Below are 16555 nucleotides of genomic sequence, written 5' to 3'. Positions count from 1 at the left end.
TCATGTTCTCTACAAGTGTTTGACTGGGACATTCAGAAACTTGATTCCAGACAGTGGAGACATCAAGAAAAGTTGCAGGCTTATCTCCTAACCAGGAGGAATGTGAAAGCCCATATGAGTGACAGTTAATTTCCATCAGCCTTGAACATTGATGCCTACCTCTGAGTGATTCTTCTGTATCCTGTTTTGTCAGCAATGAAATGGGCATGCTTAAGAGTATGATTAGTTTGGCATCTTTTGGGTTCCCATATTCTTTGAAATGAAATGTGCCTATATCTCTCCATTGATTACAGAGGAGGCTTTAATAACTAACGCAGTTGTAGATGTCTACATTGTAGATGAAATTGCTGATGAAATTGTTATTTCCATATAAAAAAAGAAAATTAGTATTTTCAGATTAGCCTCATCCTTACTTGATTAAGAAAACATTTATCTGTGCTCTGTGTCTGCAGCAGCAAACTATTGAGCAGATTTGATCCAGCGAGATGCTAAATAGTATCTTTGCTATAGTAGCACTGAAATTAGCATTGCAGAAGATGCTCAGTTCACACAAGAACAGATGTATAATCCTAAGTGTTGAGCCCTTTTTAATAAAAGTTTGTTTTAGTTCCCTTCTTCTCTGAACAAAACTTTTCTTTCTGATCCTGATACTGCAGTACTGGCACGTATTAAGAATGAACTACAAAAGTATCACCAAGAAAATCGTGGGCTTATAAAAGTTGTGAGGGATGCACTGAATGAATATGAATCCAAAATCACTGACCTTCGTGAAGCTCTGAACGATGCGACAGGACAAATCAAGCAGGCTGAAGGCTTAAACAGAGACAACACAGTTCTGTTAGAAGATATTAAGGTAATGTTGGGGTTCAGGTGAAAAAAAATAAAGCTCAGAAGATAAGAAGTGGTTTTGCTTGCTGCTTTTGACCTCACAAAGCCAAGCAGCACTAATTCTTTAGACTTTCTTCAGGGTCTCTTTCCATCTTCTGATGTGTGTATGGAGAGGTATAAATGTAGTGCACTGCTGCTTATGGCTTCTCGGTGTGACCAAGACATAGCTCTGACGAGAGCAGGGAAGGAGAGTGCTTTCCCAGCCCATCTTTCCAGCAGCCACTAGTGTTTTTGTTTCCTTTTCTAGACCAAATTCCTGATGCTGATGTACTTTTCACAGTAAGTTCTTTAAAGTATTTAGCTTGAACAGCCATGAAAGATGGGAGCAAAAATGTGTGCAATACTGTTAAATTATTTGGGATTAATGTTCTACAGAACAGCTTCTGAGGTCTCACCAGGACAAGGAACAGCTGTTATTGCTAAGCAGTGTTTGAATTTTAGCGCTGGTAAAATAGTAGAAGGAGTAAGTGTGTGCTGCAGGACACATTATCTTAACTGTGGTCTTGCTGAGATGTATCACTGGTTTAGCACACTTACGTCCCTATTTAAGACAAAAAAAATGTGACAGTACCCTTGGTAAGTCCTACTGCCAGCTAAATTTGGTTTGGGTTTGTTGTTTTGGATGTTTTTAATTTTGGTTTCAAGATACGACTTTTCCTGCCCCTTTTCTTAACTCATTCACATGTTGTTCAACTTCTCATTTTCCTCAGAAACGCATTGAAAAGACAAATGTGCAACAGAATGGTGTCTTGGATATTCTGAGCTCAGCCCGATCTTCCCTGACACAAGCTAAGAGTGTACTTGGGTTATTGCAAGAGAGCAAAGAGGTAAAGTTTACCACCTAAAGAGAGGGTTAAAAATCCCAATATCTTGTTGGAGTTGAGGCTTATCTGAGCCAGTCACAGCCCATCCTGGATGCAAAAGGAGTCTGCCTGCCTGCACAGGTTTCTGTGAAAGAAGCTTGTTGCGGGTTGTGATGTGTCTGATGAAGACGCTGAGCTGCAGATATCAGAATTTGGGAGAACATCTGTGAGAAATACTATAAGCGGTTGTGCTATTCTTGTATTTCTTTCTGGTTTAATTGCTTTTAGCCACTGTTAGAGAGGCAAGATGCTAGGCTAGAGGGGTCTTTGCTCTGACTCAGCTTTTATGTAATGGGTCTGGAAACATAATGTAAGGACCGCCAGTTGTTTCCAGTAACCTACAGAGTAAGTTGGAAGGGAATGTTTTCCCCTTTGGTCTCCTCGGGTGCAAGGTATGTGTAGCACGGAAGTAGTCATGGACAAAATGAAATTATAAAATGTACAAATAAAATTATATCTTTTTAAAACCACAGGAATATGAAGTCCTGGCTGCTCAGCTGGATGGAGCAAGGAAGGATATGAATGAAAGAGTGGCAAATCTCTCATCAGCAAGCAAAGAACCACTGGTGGTGAGGGCCGAGGAACATGCCAAATCTTTGCAAGATTTGGCAAAACAGCTGGAAGAGTATGTTGCCATTCCTGTAAATGAGTATTTTTTGTACAGAACATCTGTGGTGGTGATGGTCTGTAATTTTGCTTGCTTTTATAACCATTTGCAAAGCTAGAGAGAAATTAAGTTGGTCTCTTTCTGCTTCTTCATGATGTACAGAAGTTTTCTTTTTCTCCAAAAAACAGATCTTCCTGTATTCTTCCTGATTTTTTCCCTCAAGAAGTGTTAACTCACACAATACTGTTTTAAACTACTGTACTAACACTTCATTAACATCTTACTAGCAAGAGAAAATCCTCATGTACAGATTGGGAAGAAGTTTAGCATATTTATTGTAGAGTTATTTCAGGTACTCAAACTCAGGGATGCTTTTATGTTATCAAAGAATTGAGGCAAATAATTGGAATAAAGGCTGCCTTGGCGGTCTTCAGACATGCCTGCTCAGCACTGTGTAGGAAAGGACCTCCTCTAGTTTTCTCATCTTCTAGAAAGGCAAAAATATGATAAACTTGATAGGACTCAAGTGTTTCTCTCTCCATTATTTGTGCTTTGCATTGGAATTATGAGAAGGGTTTTGGAGGCCTTCTGTGATAGATTAGAACAAAATGAAAAAAAAAAAGAAGTGAAGTCCTGATTTATTTTTCCCTACGCAAATTGTTCACATTTTGTCATTGCTAGACGACAAACTAGAAGGTCTCAGAAAGTTAAATTCCAAAATACCTAACGTCACTGTAAAATTCTTGGGTAAAAACCCCACATTTTCATAACTTTTTTGTTAGTTTTCAGTATAATATTTTTCAATTAAGAAGGCACTATTCTCACAAATACAAGGCAGTTAATACTAGACAGTTGTACAGTTCACAGGGAGTGGGTAGAAGAGATTTTGTCTGTTGTTTCTGATTCCAGAGCTGCTGTGCTGGTTCTTGGGGAAAACACAAAAGGTCTGATGATCTGACATCTACAGTTCTCTGAATTCCTCTTAACTGAATTGTGTTTGGAGGTTTGTGATTGAGGTGCCTTAATATTGACCATATGTTTTGGTGAATTCTCTCTGTCTTAAATCATTTCTAGGCTACTTTGGTGTCTCACAGCTGTGCTTTTCTACACGCCTGAACTTATCCTGTCTTCTGAAGAGTCTTTCCATGTTGGTCTATCTCCAAATTTGATATTTTTGTAGAGTGAAGTTACAGATCTAATGGAAAAACATTTTCTGTGTTGGCGTTACTTAAAAAATACTGAACTCAGATCTATTCGGAATCCATCTCACAGCCTTGGCAGAAGGCTGCATTTTTCTCCCTGTTTCCCACAGAATAAAGAACAGTGCCAGGAAGGACGAGTTGGTAGGCTGTGCTGTGGAAGCTTCTACTGCCTATGACAATATTATTGGTGCCATCAAGGCAGCGGAGGAGGCCGCCAACCAGGCTGGGAAAGCAGCTGACTCAGCTTTATCAGTAAGTATCAGTAAGTGGCCAAATGCTGGTAAACTTGTTACAACCGGAGTTTTATTCCAACTATCGCAGTGGCCCCAAAATCTAGTACCTGCATGTCTTGGCATGCTCTATTTTTCTGTGACCTTTTATATGAGCTGCTGTTCTGCACATTGATTAATTAATCTTGGCTCAGCGTTAACCAGGCCAATTACTGCCTTTCCGATGGGACTGCCCATATGAGTACTCACTGTTGCTTTCAGTGCAAAATATAGAGATCTTACAAGGCAAGCTTGGTAATCATTGCAGGTGATTTCAGGTATTCTCTTTTACTCTGCATTGCTAATACCCACAAGCTCTTCAGCAGAGGCATAACATCCAACAGCTGTATGCTAGTAATTTCCTCCTATGCCCTAAAATCCATCTGAAGTTTGCTAAAGATCAAGGTTGTAGTATGCTTAAATTAACCTTGGTAGTTGGTGTTAAAGGTGATTGTTCGTTAGATGACATCTCTGCCCTTGTAGAGCTGGGGATTCTTTAAATTGGCTCTCTCTTTTACTCTTTAAATTTTAATGTAATTATCAAGTGATCTTACAGTACCATGCTTCTGTTATCAGACTGTGAAGAGAGAAGACCTATCAGGAAAAGCTGCGAGGTTAAAAGCTGAGAGCAGTACACTCATGGATCAAGCACAGGAGGCTAAAAGGACATTGCAAGGTACTAAGAAAGAAAGTGGTACTAGAAATGTTGACACAGCATGAGAAGTTTTCTTTGAACCATGAATTTTCACATCTCAGCAAAGCCCTTCAGCACATTTTCAATGAAAAATGATAGTTCCATTACAGTTCCGTTACACTTTTTGTGGTGGTTATTTCCCATGGAAAAAAGGCAAGAAAGTAGATTTCCTGCTTGTGCTGTGCTATACACCTTTGCAGTACTCCTGTCCAGCAAATCCTTTGCCTTGTACTTGTTTTGCAGTGTACTCAATGCTCAGTGGCAGCATGAGCTGTGTAAGAGTGTAGACAAGTGCTGCAACACCATCTGTCCAGCGGAAAATTGGTATCTTTCTTCAAAATTCTCATGAGGCTTTCACTGTTTTGCAGCTCTTGGTCCAAACCTTGAAGACCTAAAGCAAAGACTCGATGTCACTGATGGAAAGACGAATGCACTGAAAATTGATCTTGTCACTGCTCAAAACAATCTCAACGGGATAGACAGAGGTTTGTTACTTAGCCATCGCTTCTGGCCTGCCCCTTTCATCTGTTACTGTAAGGATCTGCATGCTCATTTCTGTGTGTTTCAGGTGACATCGACAGCATCATCACCAGTGCAAGGAACATGGCAGAAAATGCTGACTCTGTCACCAATAGTGTGTTGGATGAACTGGTCCCAATTAAAGCAGAAGTGGAAAGAATTAAGAGTAACTATGGAAGCACACAGAGTGCCAGCTTCAATAAAGCACTGATGGAAGCAAACAATTCAGGTATTGCAGGTGCTGTGTGCCAAATCACTGTAGGGTGAACATGGCCAGCTTTGCAGCAGGAGCTTTAATCATTCAAAAGTTAGGCACGTACCCTAAGCTAGTATTCTGAACTTCTTTTATGGCCAGTAGAAAGGGACAGGCACAGCAAAGGGTGACTCAGGCCATTCTGTGCTATATGTTAAAAGCTAGTGCCATGTCTGGTCTCTAAAGATTTGGAAGCCAGTGACTAATGCGGGACCTCAGGAATCAATGCTGGGTTTGATCCTTTTCACCATCTTTGTTAATGATCTGGATGAGGCAGAATGTGCCTCAGCACATTTGCTCCTCACACTAAACTGGAAGGAGTGGCTGATACATCAGAGGATCGTGCTGCCATCCAGACAAACCTCAACAGGCTGTGAAAATAAACTGCCAGGAACCTTATGTATTCCAACAAGAAGTCCTGCACCTAAGAAGAAATAAACCCATGTACCAGTATAGGCTGAGCAGGTGGCCAAGCTGGAAAAAAAACTTTGTAGAAAAAGATCTGGGGGTCTTGGTGGGCACAGAGTTGAAGATGAGCCAGCAATGTGCCCTTGGGGTAAAAGGTTGAAACACATGAGATCACCTCTGAATGTGACAAAAGAGTTATTTTACTGTGGGGGTGACTGAGTACTGGCACACGTTGTCTAGAGATGTTGTGCTGTCTCCATCCTCAGGAATATTCAGAAGCCTGCCTAGACAGAATTCTGGGCAACTGGACCTAGGTGGCCCTGCTTGAACACGGGGGTGGGACATTGAGACCTCCAGAGGTTCCTTCAAACCTTGGCTGCTCTATCATTATGTGATTTTCTACTACATTGGCTAGAGAAGGGCCCTAGACAATTACCTTGGACTACATGTCTGTTAGCTGAAATTCAGTTAAAAGGATTGTACGGACCCTGTGCTGAATACAAAATAAGGGACAATCCCATTCCCAAACAATTTCATTTTGCATCTTTTCAGCAGCTTTGTCTGATAAAGTCAAGTAAGAAGAAAACATTTTAAATAATATAAATGCAAGGGCTAGTCCTGCATGCTTGTAAGTCATTCCTGCAGTTATGAAATTGGTTTATAAGTCATATTTAGAAAAACAAAAGGTCTGGTTTTAATTTTATTTACCTTCTGCATCATAGGGTTGAAGTCTGCAAATACTTTCAGGGTGGGGTTTTTTTGTTTTGGTTTTGGCTTTTTGCAGTCACAGGAGATGAGAAATTGTTTCCTATCATAATGAAAGTTGAAATTCTCATCGTATTTTCTTTTCTCTGAAATAAACTTGGCCAGATACTGTAAGACTCACTACTAAACTGTGCTGATTAGCAACCTTGACACAAGAATAAAATCCATGCCCTACTCAGCCAGGCCAGCAGCCTGCCTACCCCATTATTCACTCTCTGACAGTGCCAGTGGGAGATGCTATGAGCCTGAGTACTGTCTGCTGTCCTTTATCCTCATTCTCCCCTAGTGTTCACAGCCACTGGGTAATAATGTTGTAGACTGCATTGCTGCCCTATTTAATGCTTTTTTCTGGACCTTTTCCTGAAACATTTTTGGAAGTGCTGATTCTGACTGCTTGTGCAAATACCTTTGGCCACAAATTTCAGAAGTACAATAGCCTCTGTATAAACTGCAACTTTTCGTGAGAGCTTCCTAATATTGTAGGACCAGTCTGTTGTAGTGCGTCAAAACTGTTTTGTCATTATCCTGTCCACTGCTTTTCTAATATTGTAGTACCAGTCAAACTGTTTTGTCATTATCCTCTCCACTGCTTTTCTGATAACTGTGTAGCGATACCATATTTTTGCATCTTGTTTTCCTCCTCCTTTTTAATATCAATGATATGCTTTCTTTCATTGCAGTAAAAAATTTGACAAATCAACTTCCTGATCTGTTCAGCAAGATCAGGAGTATCAACCAACAGCTGATGCCAATAAGCAACATCTCTGAGAACATAAATCGCATAAGAGAGTTGATTCAGCAGGCAAGAGATGCTGCAAATAAGGTCTGTCCTGAGCATTACAATCATGCTTGACCTCAGTGGTTTGGATACACAGCACTGCTTTCATTCCTCTTTCTCTTCCTAAATCATTTTATTTAAATGTGTGTGAAAGACCCGATGTAAATTTAATTCAACAGCACTACCCAGCAACTGAAGTAACTGCGGTGATGGAAAGCATAATAGTTCATACAAAAAAATGACAGGATGCCTAGCATCCTGGTGCATCTTTCTCCCATTAGTTTTATTTTCCCAAGCCATCTCTCTAATACTTATTTGTACAGCAGCCTCTTGCCTTCCAAGGTACACTATGGTGGCTTTGGCAGCAGGGACAGAGTTGGCTCTGGTGCTTAGAGACAGGGCTGCTCTCCACCCATACAGGGTCAATTGAAAGCTGACACTGCCAAAGTTGTACAGCCCTGTGCTCTCATTACTCCAGCTGCTCCAAGATGTTAGAAATTGGCTACTGGCACCTTATTAGACTGCCCTTTCTCATTTAGACAACTGCTGTAATTGCTGAAGCAATAGTGAGGCCTCAGGTACTAAGAAGCATCCCTGAGATCATCACAAATAGCCTAAAGTTACAGTGAATAAGAGGAAATCAGTGATCATGCTGTATTTAGCTGCAATAGGATGTGTCTTTATAGCATCAGAGGTGCATTGTAATTCCCAACAGACAGTCTAAGTCCAGCTAAGTGAAGCTCCAGGATGTGTTTGTAGACATCTCAATAATTCATAGACTTCCCTGTCTGTGTATTGAAGGTAACAGTTACTTGACAGAGTCATTGTAAGGGTTGATTAATTGATGTCTGGAACAAAAAGTGCTGTGTTAAGTCTTGAGAATACAGACTACTGCATTATCCAGTCTGTTTGCTAATTATTTTGTTTGGTAGGATCAGAGAAATCTGTGGTAATTCATGGCTGAAACATGACTAGGATGTGAAATGGGTTACTTTGCAATTAAACACACTAGTGAAACAGGAGTAGTAGCAATAGTTAATTGTAACATACTGAACTTTGATTTTCTTAACAGGTTGCTGTTCCTATGAGGTTCAATGGCAGCTCTGGCGTAGAGGTTCGACCTCCGAGCAACCTTGAAGATCTAAAGGGCTATACTTCACTTTCCTTATTTATCCAAAGTCCCAAGCAAGAACCAGACACCGTCCAGAGGGAAAATAGATTTGTCCTGTACCTGGGTAATAAAGATGTAGGTATATTTTGATATTTGATCTCGTTTTTAGACCAGACATCATGTTTTGAGAAAAGGATGGGAAGTGATCTGTTCTGACTGAAGTTTGTAGCTACTGTTGGCCCATTTCTGTAAAATTCCCTTTAAGTGGTGGTAGAAGTGTTTTGTTCATTCCTTCCCTAGCAAAGTAACTAACAAGTGGCTGAGCCTTGTCCTTTGATGTTTTGCTCCTTTAAAAGTCACTTCTCCATCATGGATGCCATGACACATTCTTACCGGGTCTGTCAGTTTCTGCACCAGTCAGCACAAAGACAGCCCAACTCCTGCCTCAGAGCTTTGACGCTTTTCACAATATAAGTCACTCTGACTTTCTCTGTTTGTTAAAAAAAAAAAAAAAAAGTGATCATTTCAGTTTTTAAATTCAGCCCCTCAGCTCTTAATTTTTTTGTCTTCTGAATATGCTGAATAATGCAGACCTGCTTGTGCCTTCAGGTTTGCTCGATTGCTATCAAAGGTTTTAAAAATTTCCTGCATGTGATTTCTAGCCTTGTTATTTGACAGCAGCTGTATCTGTAGTGAGTCTTGTGCCTACAGAGAAAGCTGTTTAGAGGTATTTGTTACACTGGATTTAATCTTTTTATCCTCTGAATAACTAGCCAGGACATCCATTGAAAGCATTTTAATGGTTACTTCTGAAATACGGTATCTTGAAGAAATAAAATGTGATTTTTTGGGGGGAAAATGACTGCTCCCTGTCACCTCAGCAGGAGCCATTGTCCTTCATTGAGTGTTGTTCTGAACATTTTTTTTAAGTCAACAGATGCTGAATCTAATTCTTAGTAAAGGTGTCAAGTTTTCATAGCTTTAGCTGAGAGGTGTTTCAAGTGAGAAAAATATTTTGGATAATGTTGTTGCAAAAATAAGAAGCCACACATGACTTTTCATTTGATTTATAACTATATTCATTGAATCAGTGCAACACAGAGAATTACAATTTTTTCTTCCTAGGACTGATAAACTTAATTCTCATCATTGGGTGGGTGGATTTCTTATGACTCATGCACAGCATGATGATGTCTCTGAGGAAGTTCTGCTGTATTTTACCTTCATTACAATTAATCATTTATTAATTATTATTTGCTTTGCTATTTTTAGGCTTCCAAGGAGTACATTGGTATGGCTGTAAAAGATGGTTACCTTACTTGTGTCTATAACCTGGGAGGTGGTGATGGAGAAGTGAGAGTGCAGTCATTGGTGACTCAAAGCAAAACTGAGGAAGCTGTTATGGATCAAGTTACATTTGAAAGGTATAAGACCCACAGTGTACAGCAATCTTCTTGAAAACCTGCTAATAACATCTTTTATTAGTGTGATGTGATGTGATATTCTGCCTGTCTGTCTTGGTTTTAGGATTTACCAATATGCAAAGCTGAAGTACATCAAAGCAGCAACATCAATTTCTCCAGATTATCAAAGCCCTAGGAGTGCAAGCAGTGGAGACAGTGACATGCTCCTCAATCTTGATCCCAGCAGTGTTGTCTTCTATGTTGGAGGATACCCACCAGATTTTAGGGTACAGAGTTTCTTAGCGTTTTAAAGAGATTTTATGTTAATCATTCCATTGTTTTTACAAGTACAGGTTGGAACTAGTAGTCTTTCAAAAGCACGTGTAAAAGTTTATCTATGGCAGTAGGAATAGATGAGAAGCAAGGAGATGCTACTTCCTACAGAATCTGCCTGGCTTGTACCATGATAGAGCTCCAAGAAGGGAGCATGATGATATTTCACTTGCCAAGGAAAGCATGAAACCTGTCCGGCCCTGCTAAATACTGTTCCCAGTTCCATGTGACTCTACTTTAAATTGTGCTGCAGTACACCTAGGGTCATATCAGAAGGTTTGGATACTATGTAAAAGCATGTAGTATCTTTTTTTTTCATATTTAGAATGTCCTATTCTGTGTCTTAATAATATTTGCAGTAAGTCTTAGCAATTTGATAGCAATGTAAAATTTTGTTAGCTAATGTGATGAAATGGTTTTAATGACACTGTTTTGCAGCCTCCACGTAATCTCAACTATCCTCGTTACGAAGGCTGCATTGAATTAAGCAGCCTAAATGAGCATATTATCAGCCTTTACAACTTCAAGAGGACTTTTAATCTCAACACCTCTGAAGTGCAGCCCTGCAGAAGGTATGATATGAACACGGAAGTTCAAAGTTCTGTGATTTTATCGTTATGAATTCTTTTCTTTTCACATCCAGAAGAATAACCACTGTAGCTAAACTGGTGATTTTTTCCTAACTCTTGGTCTCTAACTGTAACTCTTAGAGAAAATCCTCGGTAATGACATGATTCACATCTATGGCAATCTCAATCTGTTTAAATTTAATTGTTATACAATCCAGACACAATTTGTAGACTAATGTGTTCATCTACTTAATAAATTAAATACTACATTAAGTCCAAAAAAAGGGCATAAATTAATGATTTCCTCTCTAAAGTCCATTTGTGAATCTGATAGAAGCCAGTAGGAAGGTTTTCTCTCTACTTGGGTTAGATCAGAATTTGGCCCAATACCAAATGCTTTAACTTAAGCTTTTTTAAAATTATAATGGTAGTAAGTCCACGTGGTAGAAGTTTTTTCTATGCCATTGAATTATTACAGGTATAAAGAGGAGACCGACCAAAGCTATTTTGAGGGCACTGGCTATGCCAGTGTCACAGCCGGGGAAAGAAGTGCCGAACGAGTGCGGTACGAGCAGACAATTGAGACGACTGCAGATGAAGGCATTGTGTTTTTTGCAGCAAATGGGGTAATGTGTGGAATGCTTCTGTCTGTTTTGTAGTGGAAGAACATCTTAAAAATCTTGCTTATTAAAAAACATTATGAATATAGTAATAACTGTAAGGAAATGTCCTAAAAGTGTTATTTTTGTCTGTGTGGAAAATTAGTAGATTCTGCTGTATGTTTAATGCCATATGGCTTAGTCTTAGGTAGTTGTGCAAGAAAGAGGGAGTTGGACTTATGGGTCCCTTCCAGCTTGAGATATTCAATGATTCTACAATGGTTGCTGAATACTCACTTTGTCAAGGCTACGTAAAAAATCATTCCAAGAAAGCTCCTCCATTAGGCCATGCAGAGAATTCAGAACTGAGGGCGGGAAAGGAGGAATGTAATTAGAATCAAACCGATGTTGGAATATTGAAATCCTCCAAAATTGGAAGTGCACTCTTCCCAAATCTAGATATGTGTGGAAACAGAGTAAGAAGACTATAGGAAGTGACATGATGACGTATACCTGTAAAGATGCTCAAAACCACAGTGCTGCTACTTATCTAGTAATCTTGTAGGTATATTTGCAATCACTGGGACATATTCTGAATAATTTTTCAATGCTGTATAAAGTCAGTAGACATTTGAAATGACAATAAGTCCTTTAGAGATTTGGAGAATTCCTGGAGCTGGTACCAGATCTCTTTATAATAGTTTAAAGTAATTGTGATTGATTAGTATAAGTTTTAGGCCTTATGTTATCTTTTCCCTGTAAAGCTTTCTTGAAGCAACATTAAAATTATTCATATGACAATGAAATATATATCTGAAATTGTAGCAGTTTAATTTTGATGGTGTTTTTGTGTTTGGTTTTTGGTTTTTTTTTCAGGATCAGTTCATCAGTGTGCTTATTGAAAATGGTCGTACAGTTTTTAGATACAAACTTGACTCTGAAACTCCAAAAGAAGTAGAATCCAAAAAACCTGTAAATGATGGAACATATCAACAAGTATGTAATTTTAAAGAATCAAGGGATCATTATTTGTAAAAATAGGCATTAATTGAAACTGTCCTGTTGTAAAGTTTAGTTGTGGCGTTTTCCTTTTGTGTGAGGAAATCAAGTCACTGGGGACTAGTTTGAAGATGTGAAAATTAATCTTTCTCTTGTCCTGCTTTAATGTGAATAGTTCAGTTTTAAAAGTGAAACCACCAAAGGAAAAATTTTTGTTAGAGCAATGCTTTACATAAAGACATCTCTGCACATTGCAATTATTTGCATTAGTTTCATACTTAGATTAGTGTTTTCACCACCTAAGGGTTTATTTCTTCAGGGTGGGCTGGTCTTTATAGAGATTACACTTTTTCAGTCTTCATTGTTGCTTCTCTCCTTAGCTTCAGTCCAGCTCTTTTGCAGCATTACCAGAGTGAAATCGTAAAAGCATTGTTAAAAACCTTTCATTTCCTTGTTAGTTAGTTCGCCCTTTTTCCCTTAATATATTTCCAACTAAATAGTGAAAGCTGCTGGGTCTGCTGGAAGGAATCTTTATGCTCTACTGGGTCAAGTTACCTTCAGACAGCTGACTGACTTAGTTTTTGTATCAGGCAGCAGCATCTGAATCTTCAGCTGCAAAGACAATATCTGAATCTTAGGTGAGGTGTGTTTCTAGGGCAATCTTTCAGACTAAAATAAAACCTCACCTTGTATTTGGACAGTTTAACATTTTCCTTGCTTTGACTAAATGCCCAAAGTTTGCAAAGTACCTTTGAACTACTGCAGTTATCCTTGATTTAAGGATAAGGATAGTAAACAAGAGGAGGGGGAAGAAAAATCACTGTGTCCTGCTCTCTGGGGGTACTTTTAATCAGGTAAATGATTTTTGTTTCTGCCAAGTGAAATGGTTCTCATTATTTGTGTATTTCAGATTAATTTGGTGCTTGACCGAAAAAAAAAAGTTGTGTATGTCAGTCCAGATATTAAAGCCAATATACATGTCTTCAATTTCACTGAATATTACCTAGGTGGAGTTCCATCTTTTCTATGGGAACGGTGAGTAACTACAAAAATACTGTAATATACAGACTTTGTAGGGAAACTCCATCTAAACTCTTTCCTTACACAATTTCTTTCACTCTCTGTATCGACTGTCTAATGTGACATAAAAAAACAAGTGTATAATACATGATCATAATCCATGATTTTTGGCTAATGTTGAGATCTTTGTTGGAGCTTATCCTGAAGATTGGGCTTGATCAGCATGAGTATGTGTACACAAGAAAGATTTCTTTCGTTCTCTTTTTCTATTTTCTATATTGCCAGCATTTATAGGTTATTATGGTAGTATGTGCTTTGAAATGCAGAGTTACTGAACTCTTTTTCCTTCCCCTCCCTGAAACCAGCTTTAATATATCTACACCTCCATTCCGGGGCTGCATGAAGAATGTGAAAAACCCAAGCACTGCATCTGTTTCTTTTGATAAGACTTTTGGTGTCAGCAAGAAATGTTCAGAGGAGTGGAAGGTAACTAATAAATTTCCTTGAAAACTTCTTCTGGAGTTCACAGACTCTGGTTTGTCTATAAATCCTGGACCATTATGTTTTGCTCAGGTCAGAATTATATTTGGTTAACATGTGATGGCAGTAAAAGAACCTGGATTGGGTGTGAAGGTGTGGAAATAAAAGTGACACAAGTCCTGTTGTGATAGCTTGTTACAGCACATAGTCTACACTCCTAATACTATTTACAATTAAGTATTCATATTTACCATGTAAGCTCATTGGCTTCCAGTTGCTGTTACTGATGAGGCTGGAATGCTTAATACTACTCTGTATCTTTCTTCTTGCCAAGGTGTTTACATTTCCTAATTAAATGACCTCTTGGCCTTTTTTCTTAAAACATCCTAACTATCTGCTTCCATCAAAGTCTCATTCTAAGGCTCCACTCAACTGATTGTTGTGGAATTATTTTCTGTGCATCCTTGAGTTTTGCCATGTTTTTAAAATGCGACATGACATTTCAGTGCTGGCTTAATTAGTGCTGCATCAAAAGATAAAAACTAGCCTTCTGCTTCTACTTACTGCTGCTTACATGGTGCATGATCTCATTTGCCATTTCTACTGCAGTATTGCACTGAAAGTTTGTGCTTATTTTCTTGTGGCATCTAAACCTTTCACAGAGTGATTTCTTCACAGAATATCTTTGCAGAGGATCTAATCTTCATTCTCTGTATCTGTAAAACTACTCATGTATTAAAAGGTGTCCTGTGACTCACACAGTTTCAGTTACGTAGCTCATCTGTACAGCTTCATAGTTATGAACTATTCCTCCAGCTACTCAGTTTTGTGTCCCCAAATGTGAAAACTTTCAAAGCCACAGCAGCTAGAGATGAGCAGCTCATTATTCTCAGCATGCCTCCTCTTTCTTTTTAGAGTTTCTCAGACCATAGTTAATGCTGGTGAAGCCAACTCTGACAGTCTGTTCTGTACTGAAATAATGGCTTTTGAGGTTTGCCTTGTGCTTGGTTTTTTGACTGGTGCTGATCACAATTATGTTGAGCGGGGCAGCTGCTGTCTTCTGATTGGGGCAGCATTTCTTCTGATTAAAAGGAAAACCACTGAAATAATTATTTTCTCTGTTTCAGCTTGTCAGATCTGCAGCTTTCTCCAAGGATGGAACACTGAGCCTGAGTGCAGCAGATTTCCCATTTCCCCAGGATTTCCAAGTTGGCTTTGGCTTTCAGACCACAGCTTCGACTGGAACACTCTTGAATTACAATCTACGGGTATGAATCACATTCAGCTTAGCATATGTGATAGATTTTATCTCTGAATCAGTCATTTCAGCTTGTGTCATAAGTCTCTCTCTACATAAATCTCATGTAGATTCCTGTATTTTAAGGTAAGAAATGCCTTTTTTGAGTGTGGCATCTTGCATGTCATAGGCCAGAGAAATGCATTCTGGCAATTTCTTAACATGGCCAACAAGTAGTGTGATGAGTAACTGAGCTTTGAACTAGAGCCTTCTGCAGAGTAGCTCACACACCTGACACCACCATCTCAGTAAGAAAACTGTTGCTTAATTGGCTGGAAATTCTCTCAAGGAAGAATGGCACTCTGCCCACGCAGAACTGTTACCCATTGTCCAAATAGGCAGAGGAAAGGGTTTGGTCCCCCAGAAGGCAAGGAGGTTTAAGTAGAACCCTATTCCGGCTGGCTGGAGGAGCTAAGAAGTAAGTGCACACCAGGCATTCGAGAAGTGGAGAACTGACTCCTCTGATTTTTGTAAAAATAAACAAGTATTTTAAGTAAATGTTTGCTATTCAGAGTGCAGGGGTATTTTGAAATGGAAGCTATGCTAGTCATGCAGGACTTGGTACACATCCAGTACGAGATGACTGAGAAATGCAGTTCTAGTGTAAGAAAGGTTGTTTCCTACTGGCACCCACTGAAAACTGTATTAATGGCAGCAGCAAGAACTAAAAGCTCTTGCATTTATTTAGCTGATCATTTTGTGGGGTTCTTTTGTAGCCTGATGTTCTTTCCATCTTTCTGAGTCCTGGCTCTGTAACTGCAAAGATCCGAGATATGGAAATTAAACTGGAAAAGAAATATGAAGATGGGTCAATGCATTATGTGACAGTAATAAAAATCAACAACAGGTGAGTCCAGTTCTTCATCTAGTTCTTATATGTTGTGGTTGGAGACAGGAGATTCGAATTTTGTGGGACAAATTCTTTGGATAAATAGTTTAAAATGGTCTCTTCTAGCAGAGGACACCTAAATTATGAAGGGAGAGGAGATTTTTTGTTCTATGAATGTGCATGCTGGTACCTGTGATGTTTCAGCTGTACCCTACTATGCATTTCTTTTATAGGTTGTATGGGTTTTGACTGCTTGTCTAGATGGAGCTTTGGAGTCTTTGGAGCTCTTCCCCTTCCCATAACCTTCATGTGTATCCCTGTAACACAGGTGGTTAAAGGACCAGGGAAGAAGCTGTCTCTTTTTTCAATAATGATTTTTTATGATATTCGATATTAGAAGAGACAATTTACTGAAAAGCTCCTAAATAATACTGATTGCTGTGGAATGCATGAAATTACACAAGTGTTGGTTGAAGTGGGAAGTTTTGAATGGTTGGCTATAACTTTGGGTGATTATAACTTAATATTCTCTGTTTCATTTTGACATGAAGAATTAAATCCTATCCCATAGTTAACCATGAGATCTTTTTCATGAATTTCAATTGCACCATGATTTCGCTGTAGGACTGACGTATGAACTTCTGCTCTTTTTCATTATCTAATATGAAA

General features: G+C 38.9%; 1 protein-coding gene across 4 annotated transcripts in view; it reads left to right on the top strand.

Moving 5' to 3' along the window:
• LAMA3 (laminin subunit alpha 3) overlaps positions 1 to 16555 on the top strand; it is a 100627-nt gene that overhangs the window by 77348 nt on the left and 6724 nt on the right. For all 4 annotated transcript variants that reach the window (XM_040074879.1, XM_040074868.1, XM_040074856.1 and 1 more), the window contains exons 49-66: positions 657 to 853; positions 1599 to 1715; positions 2225 to 2376; positions 3671 to 3812; positions 4406 to 4505; positions 4892 to 5008; positions 5092 to 5271; positions 7149 to 7291; positions 8319 to 8492; positions 9630 to 9781; positions 9885 to 10047; positions 10532 to 10665; positions 11141 to 11288; positions 12138 to 12257; positions 13171 to 13295; positions 13646 to 13766; positions 14888 to 15028; positions 15774 to 15904. In XM_040074879.1, coding sequence (XP_039930813.1) covers positions 657 to 853; positions 1599 to 1715; positions 2225 to 2376; positions 3671 to 3812; positions 4406 to 4505; positions 4892 to 5008; positions 5092 to 5271; positions 7149 to 7291; positions 8319 to 8492; positions 9630 to 9781; positions 9885 to 10047; positions 10532 to 10665; positions 11141 to 11288; positions 12138 to 12257; positions 13171 to 13295; positions 13646 to 13766; positions 14888 to 15028; positions 15774 to 15904 — 2557 coding nt within the window. The remainder of the gene's footprint in view (positions 1 to 656; positions 854 to 1598; positions 1716 to 2224; positions 2377 to 3670; positions 3813 to 4405; positions 4506 to 4891; positions 5009 to 5091; positions 5272 to 7148; positions 7292 to 8318; positions 8493 to 9629; positions 9782 to 9884; positions 10048 to 10531; positions 10666 to 11140; positions 11289 to 12137; positions 12258 to 13170; positions 13296 to 13645; positions 13767 to 14887; positions 15029 to 15773; positions 15905 to 16555) is intronic.

The sequence above is a fragment of the Hirundo rustica genome, chromosome 1, assembly GCF_015227805.2.
Source record: "Hirundo rustica isolate bHirRus1 chromosome 1, bHirRus1.pri.v3, whole genome shotgun sequence".
NCBI classification, from domain to species: Eukaryota; Metazoa; Chordata; class Aves; order Passeriformes; family Hirundinidae; genus Hirundo; species Hirundo rustica.
This window is presented reverse-complemented; position numbering and strand designations above follow the sequence as displayed.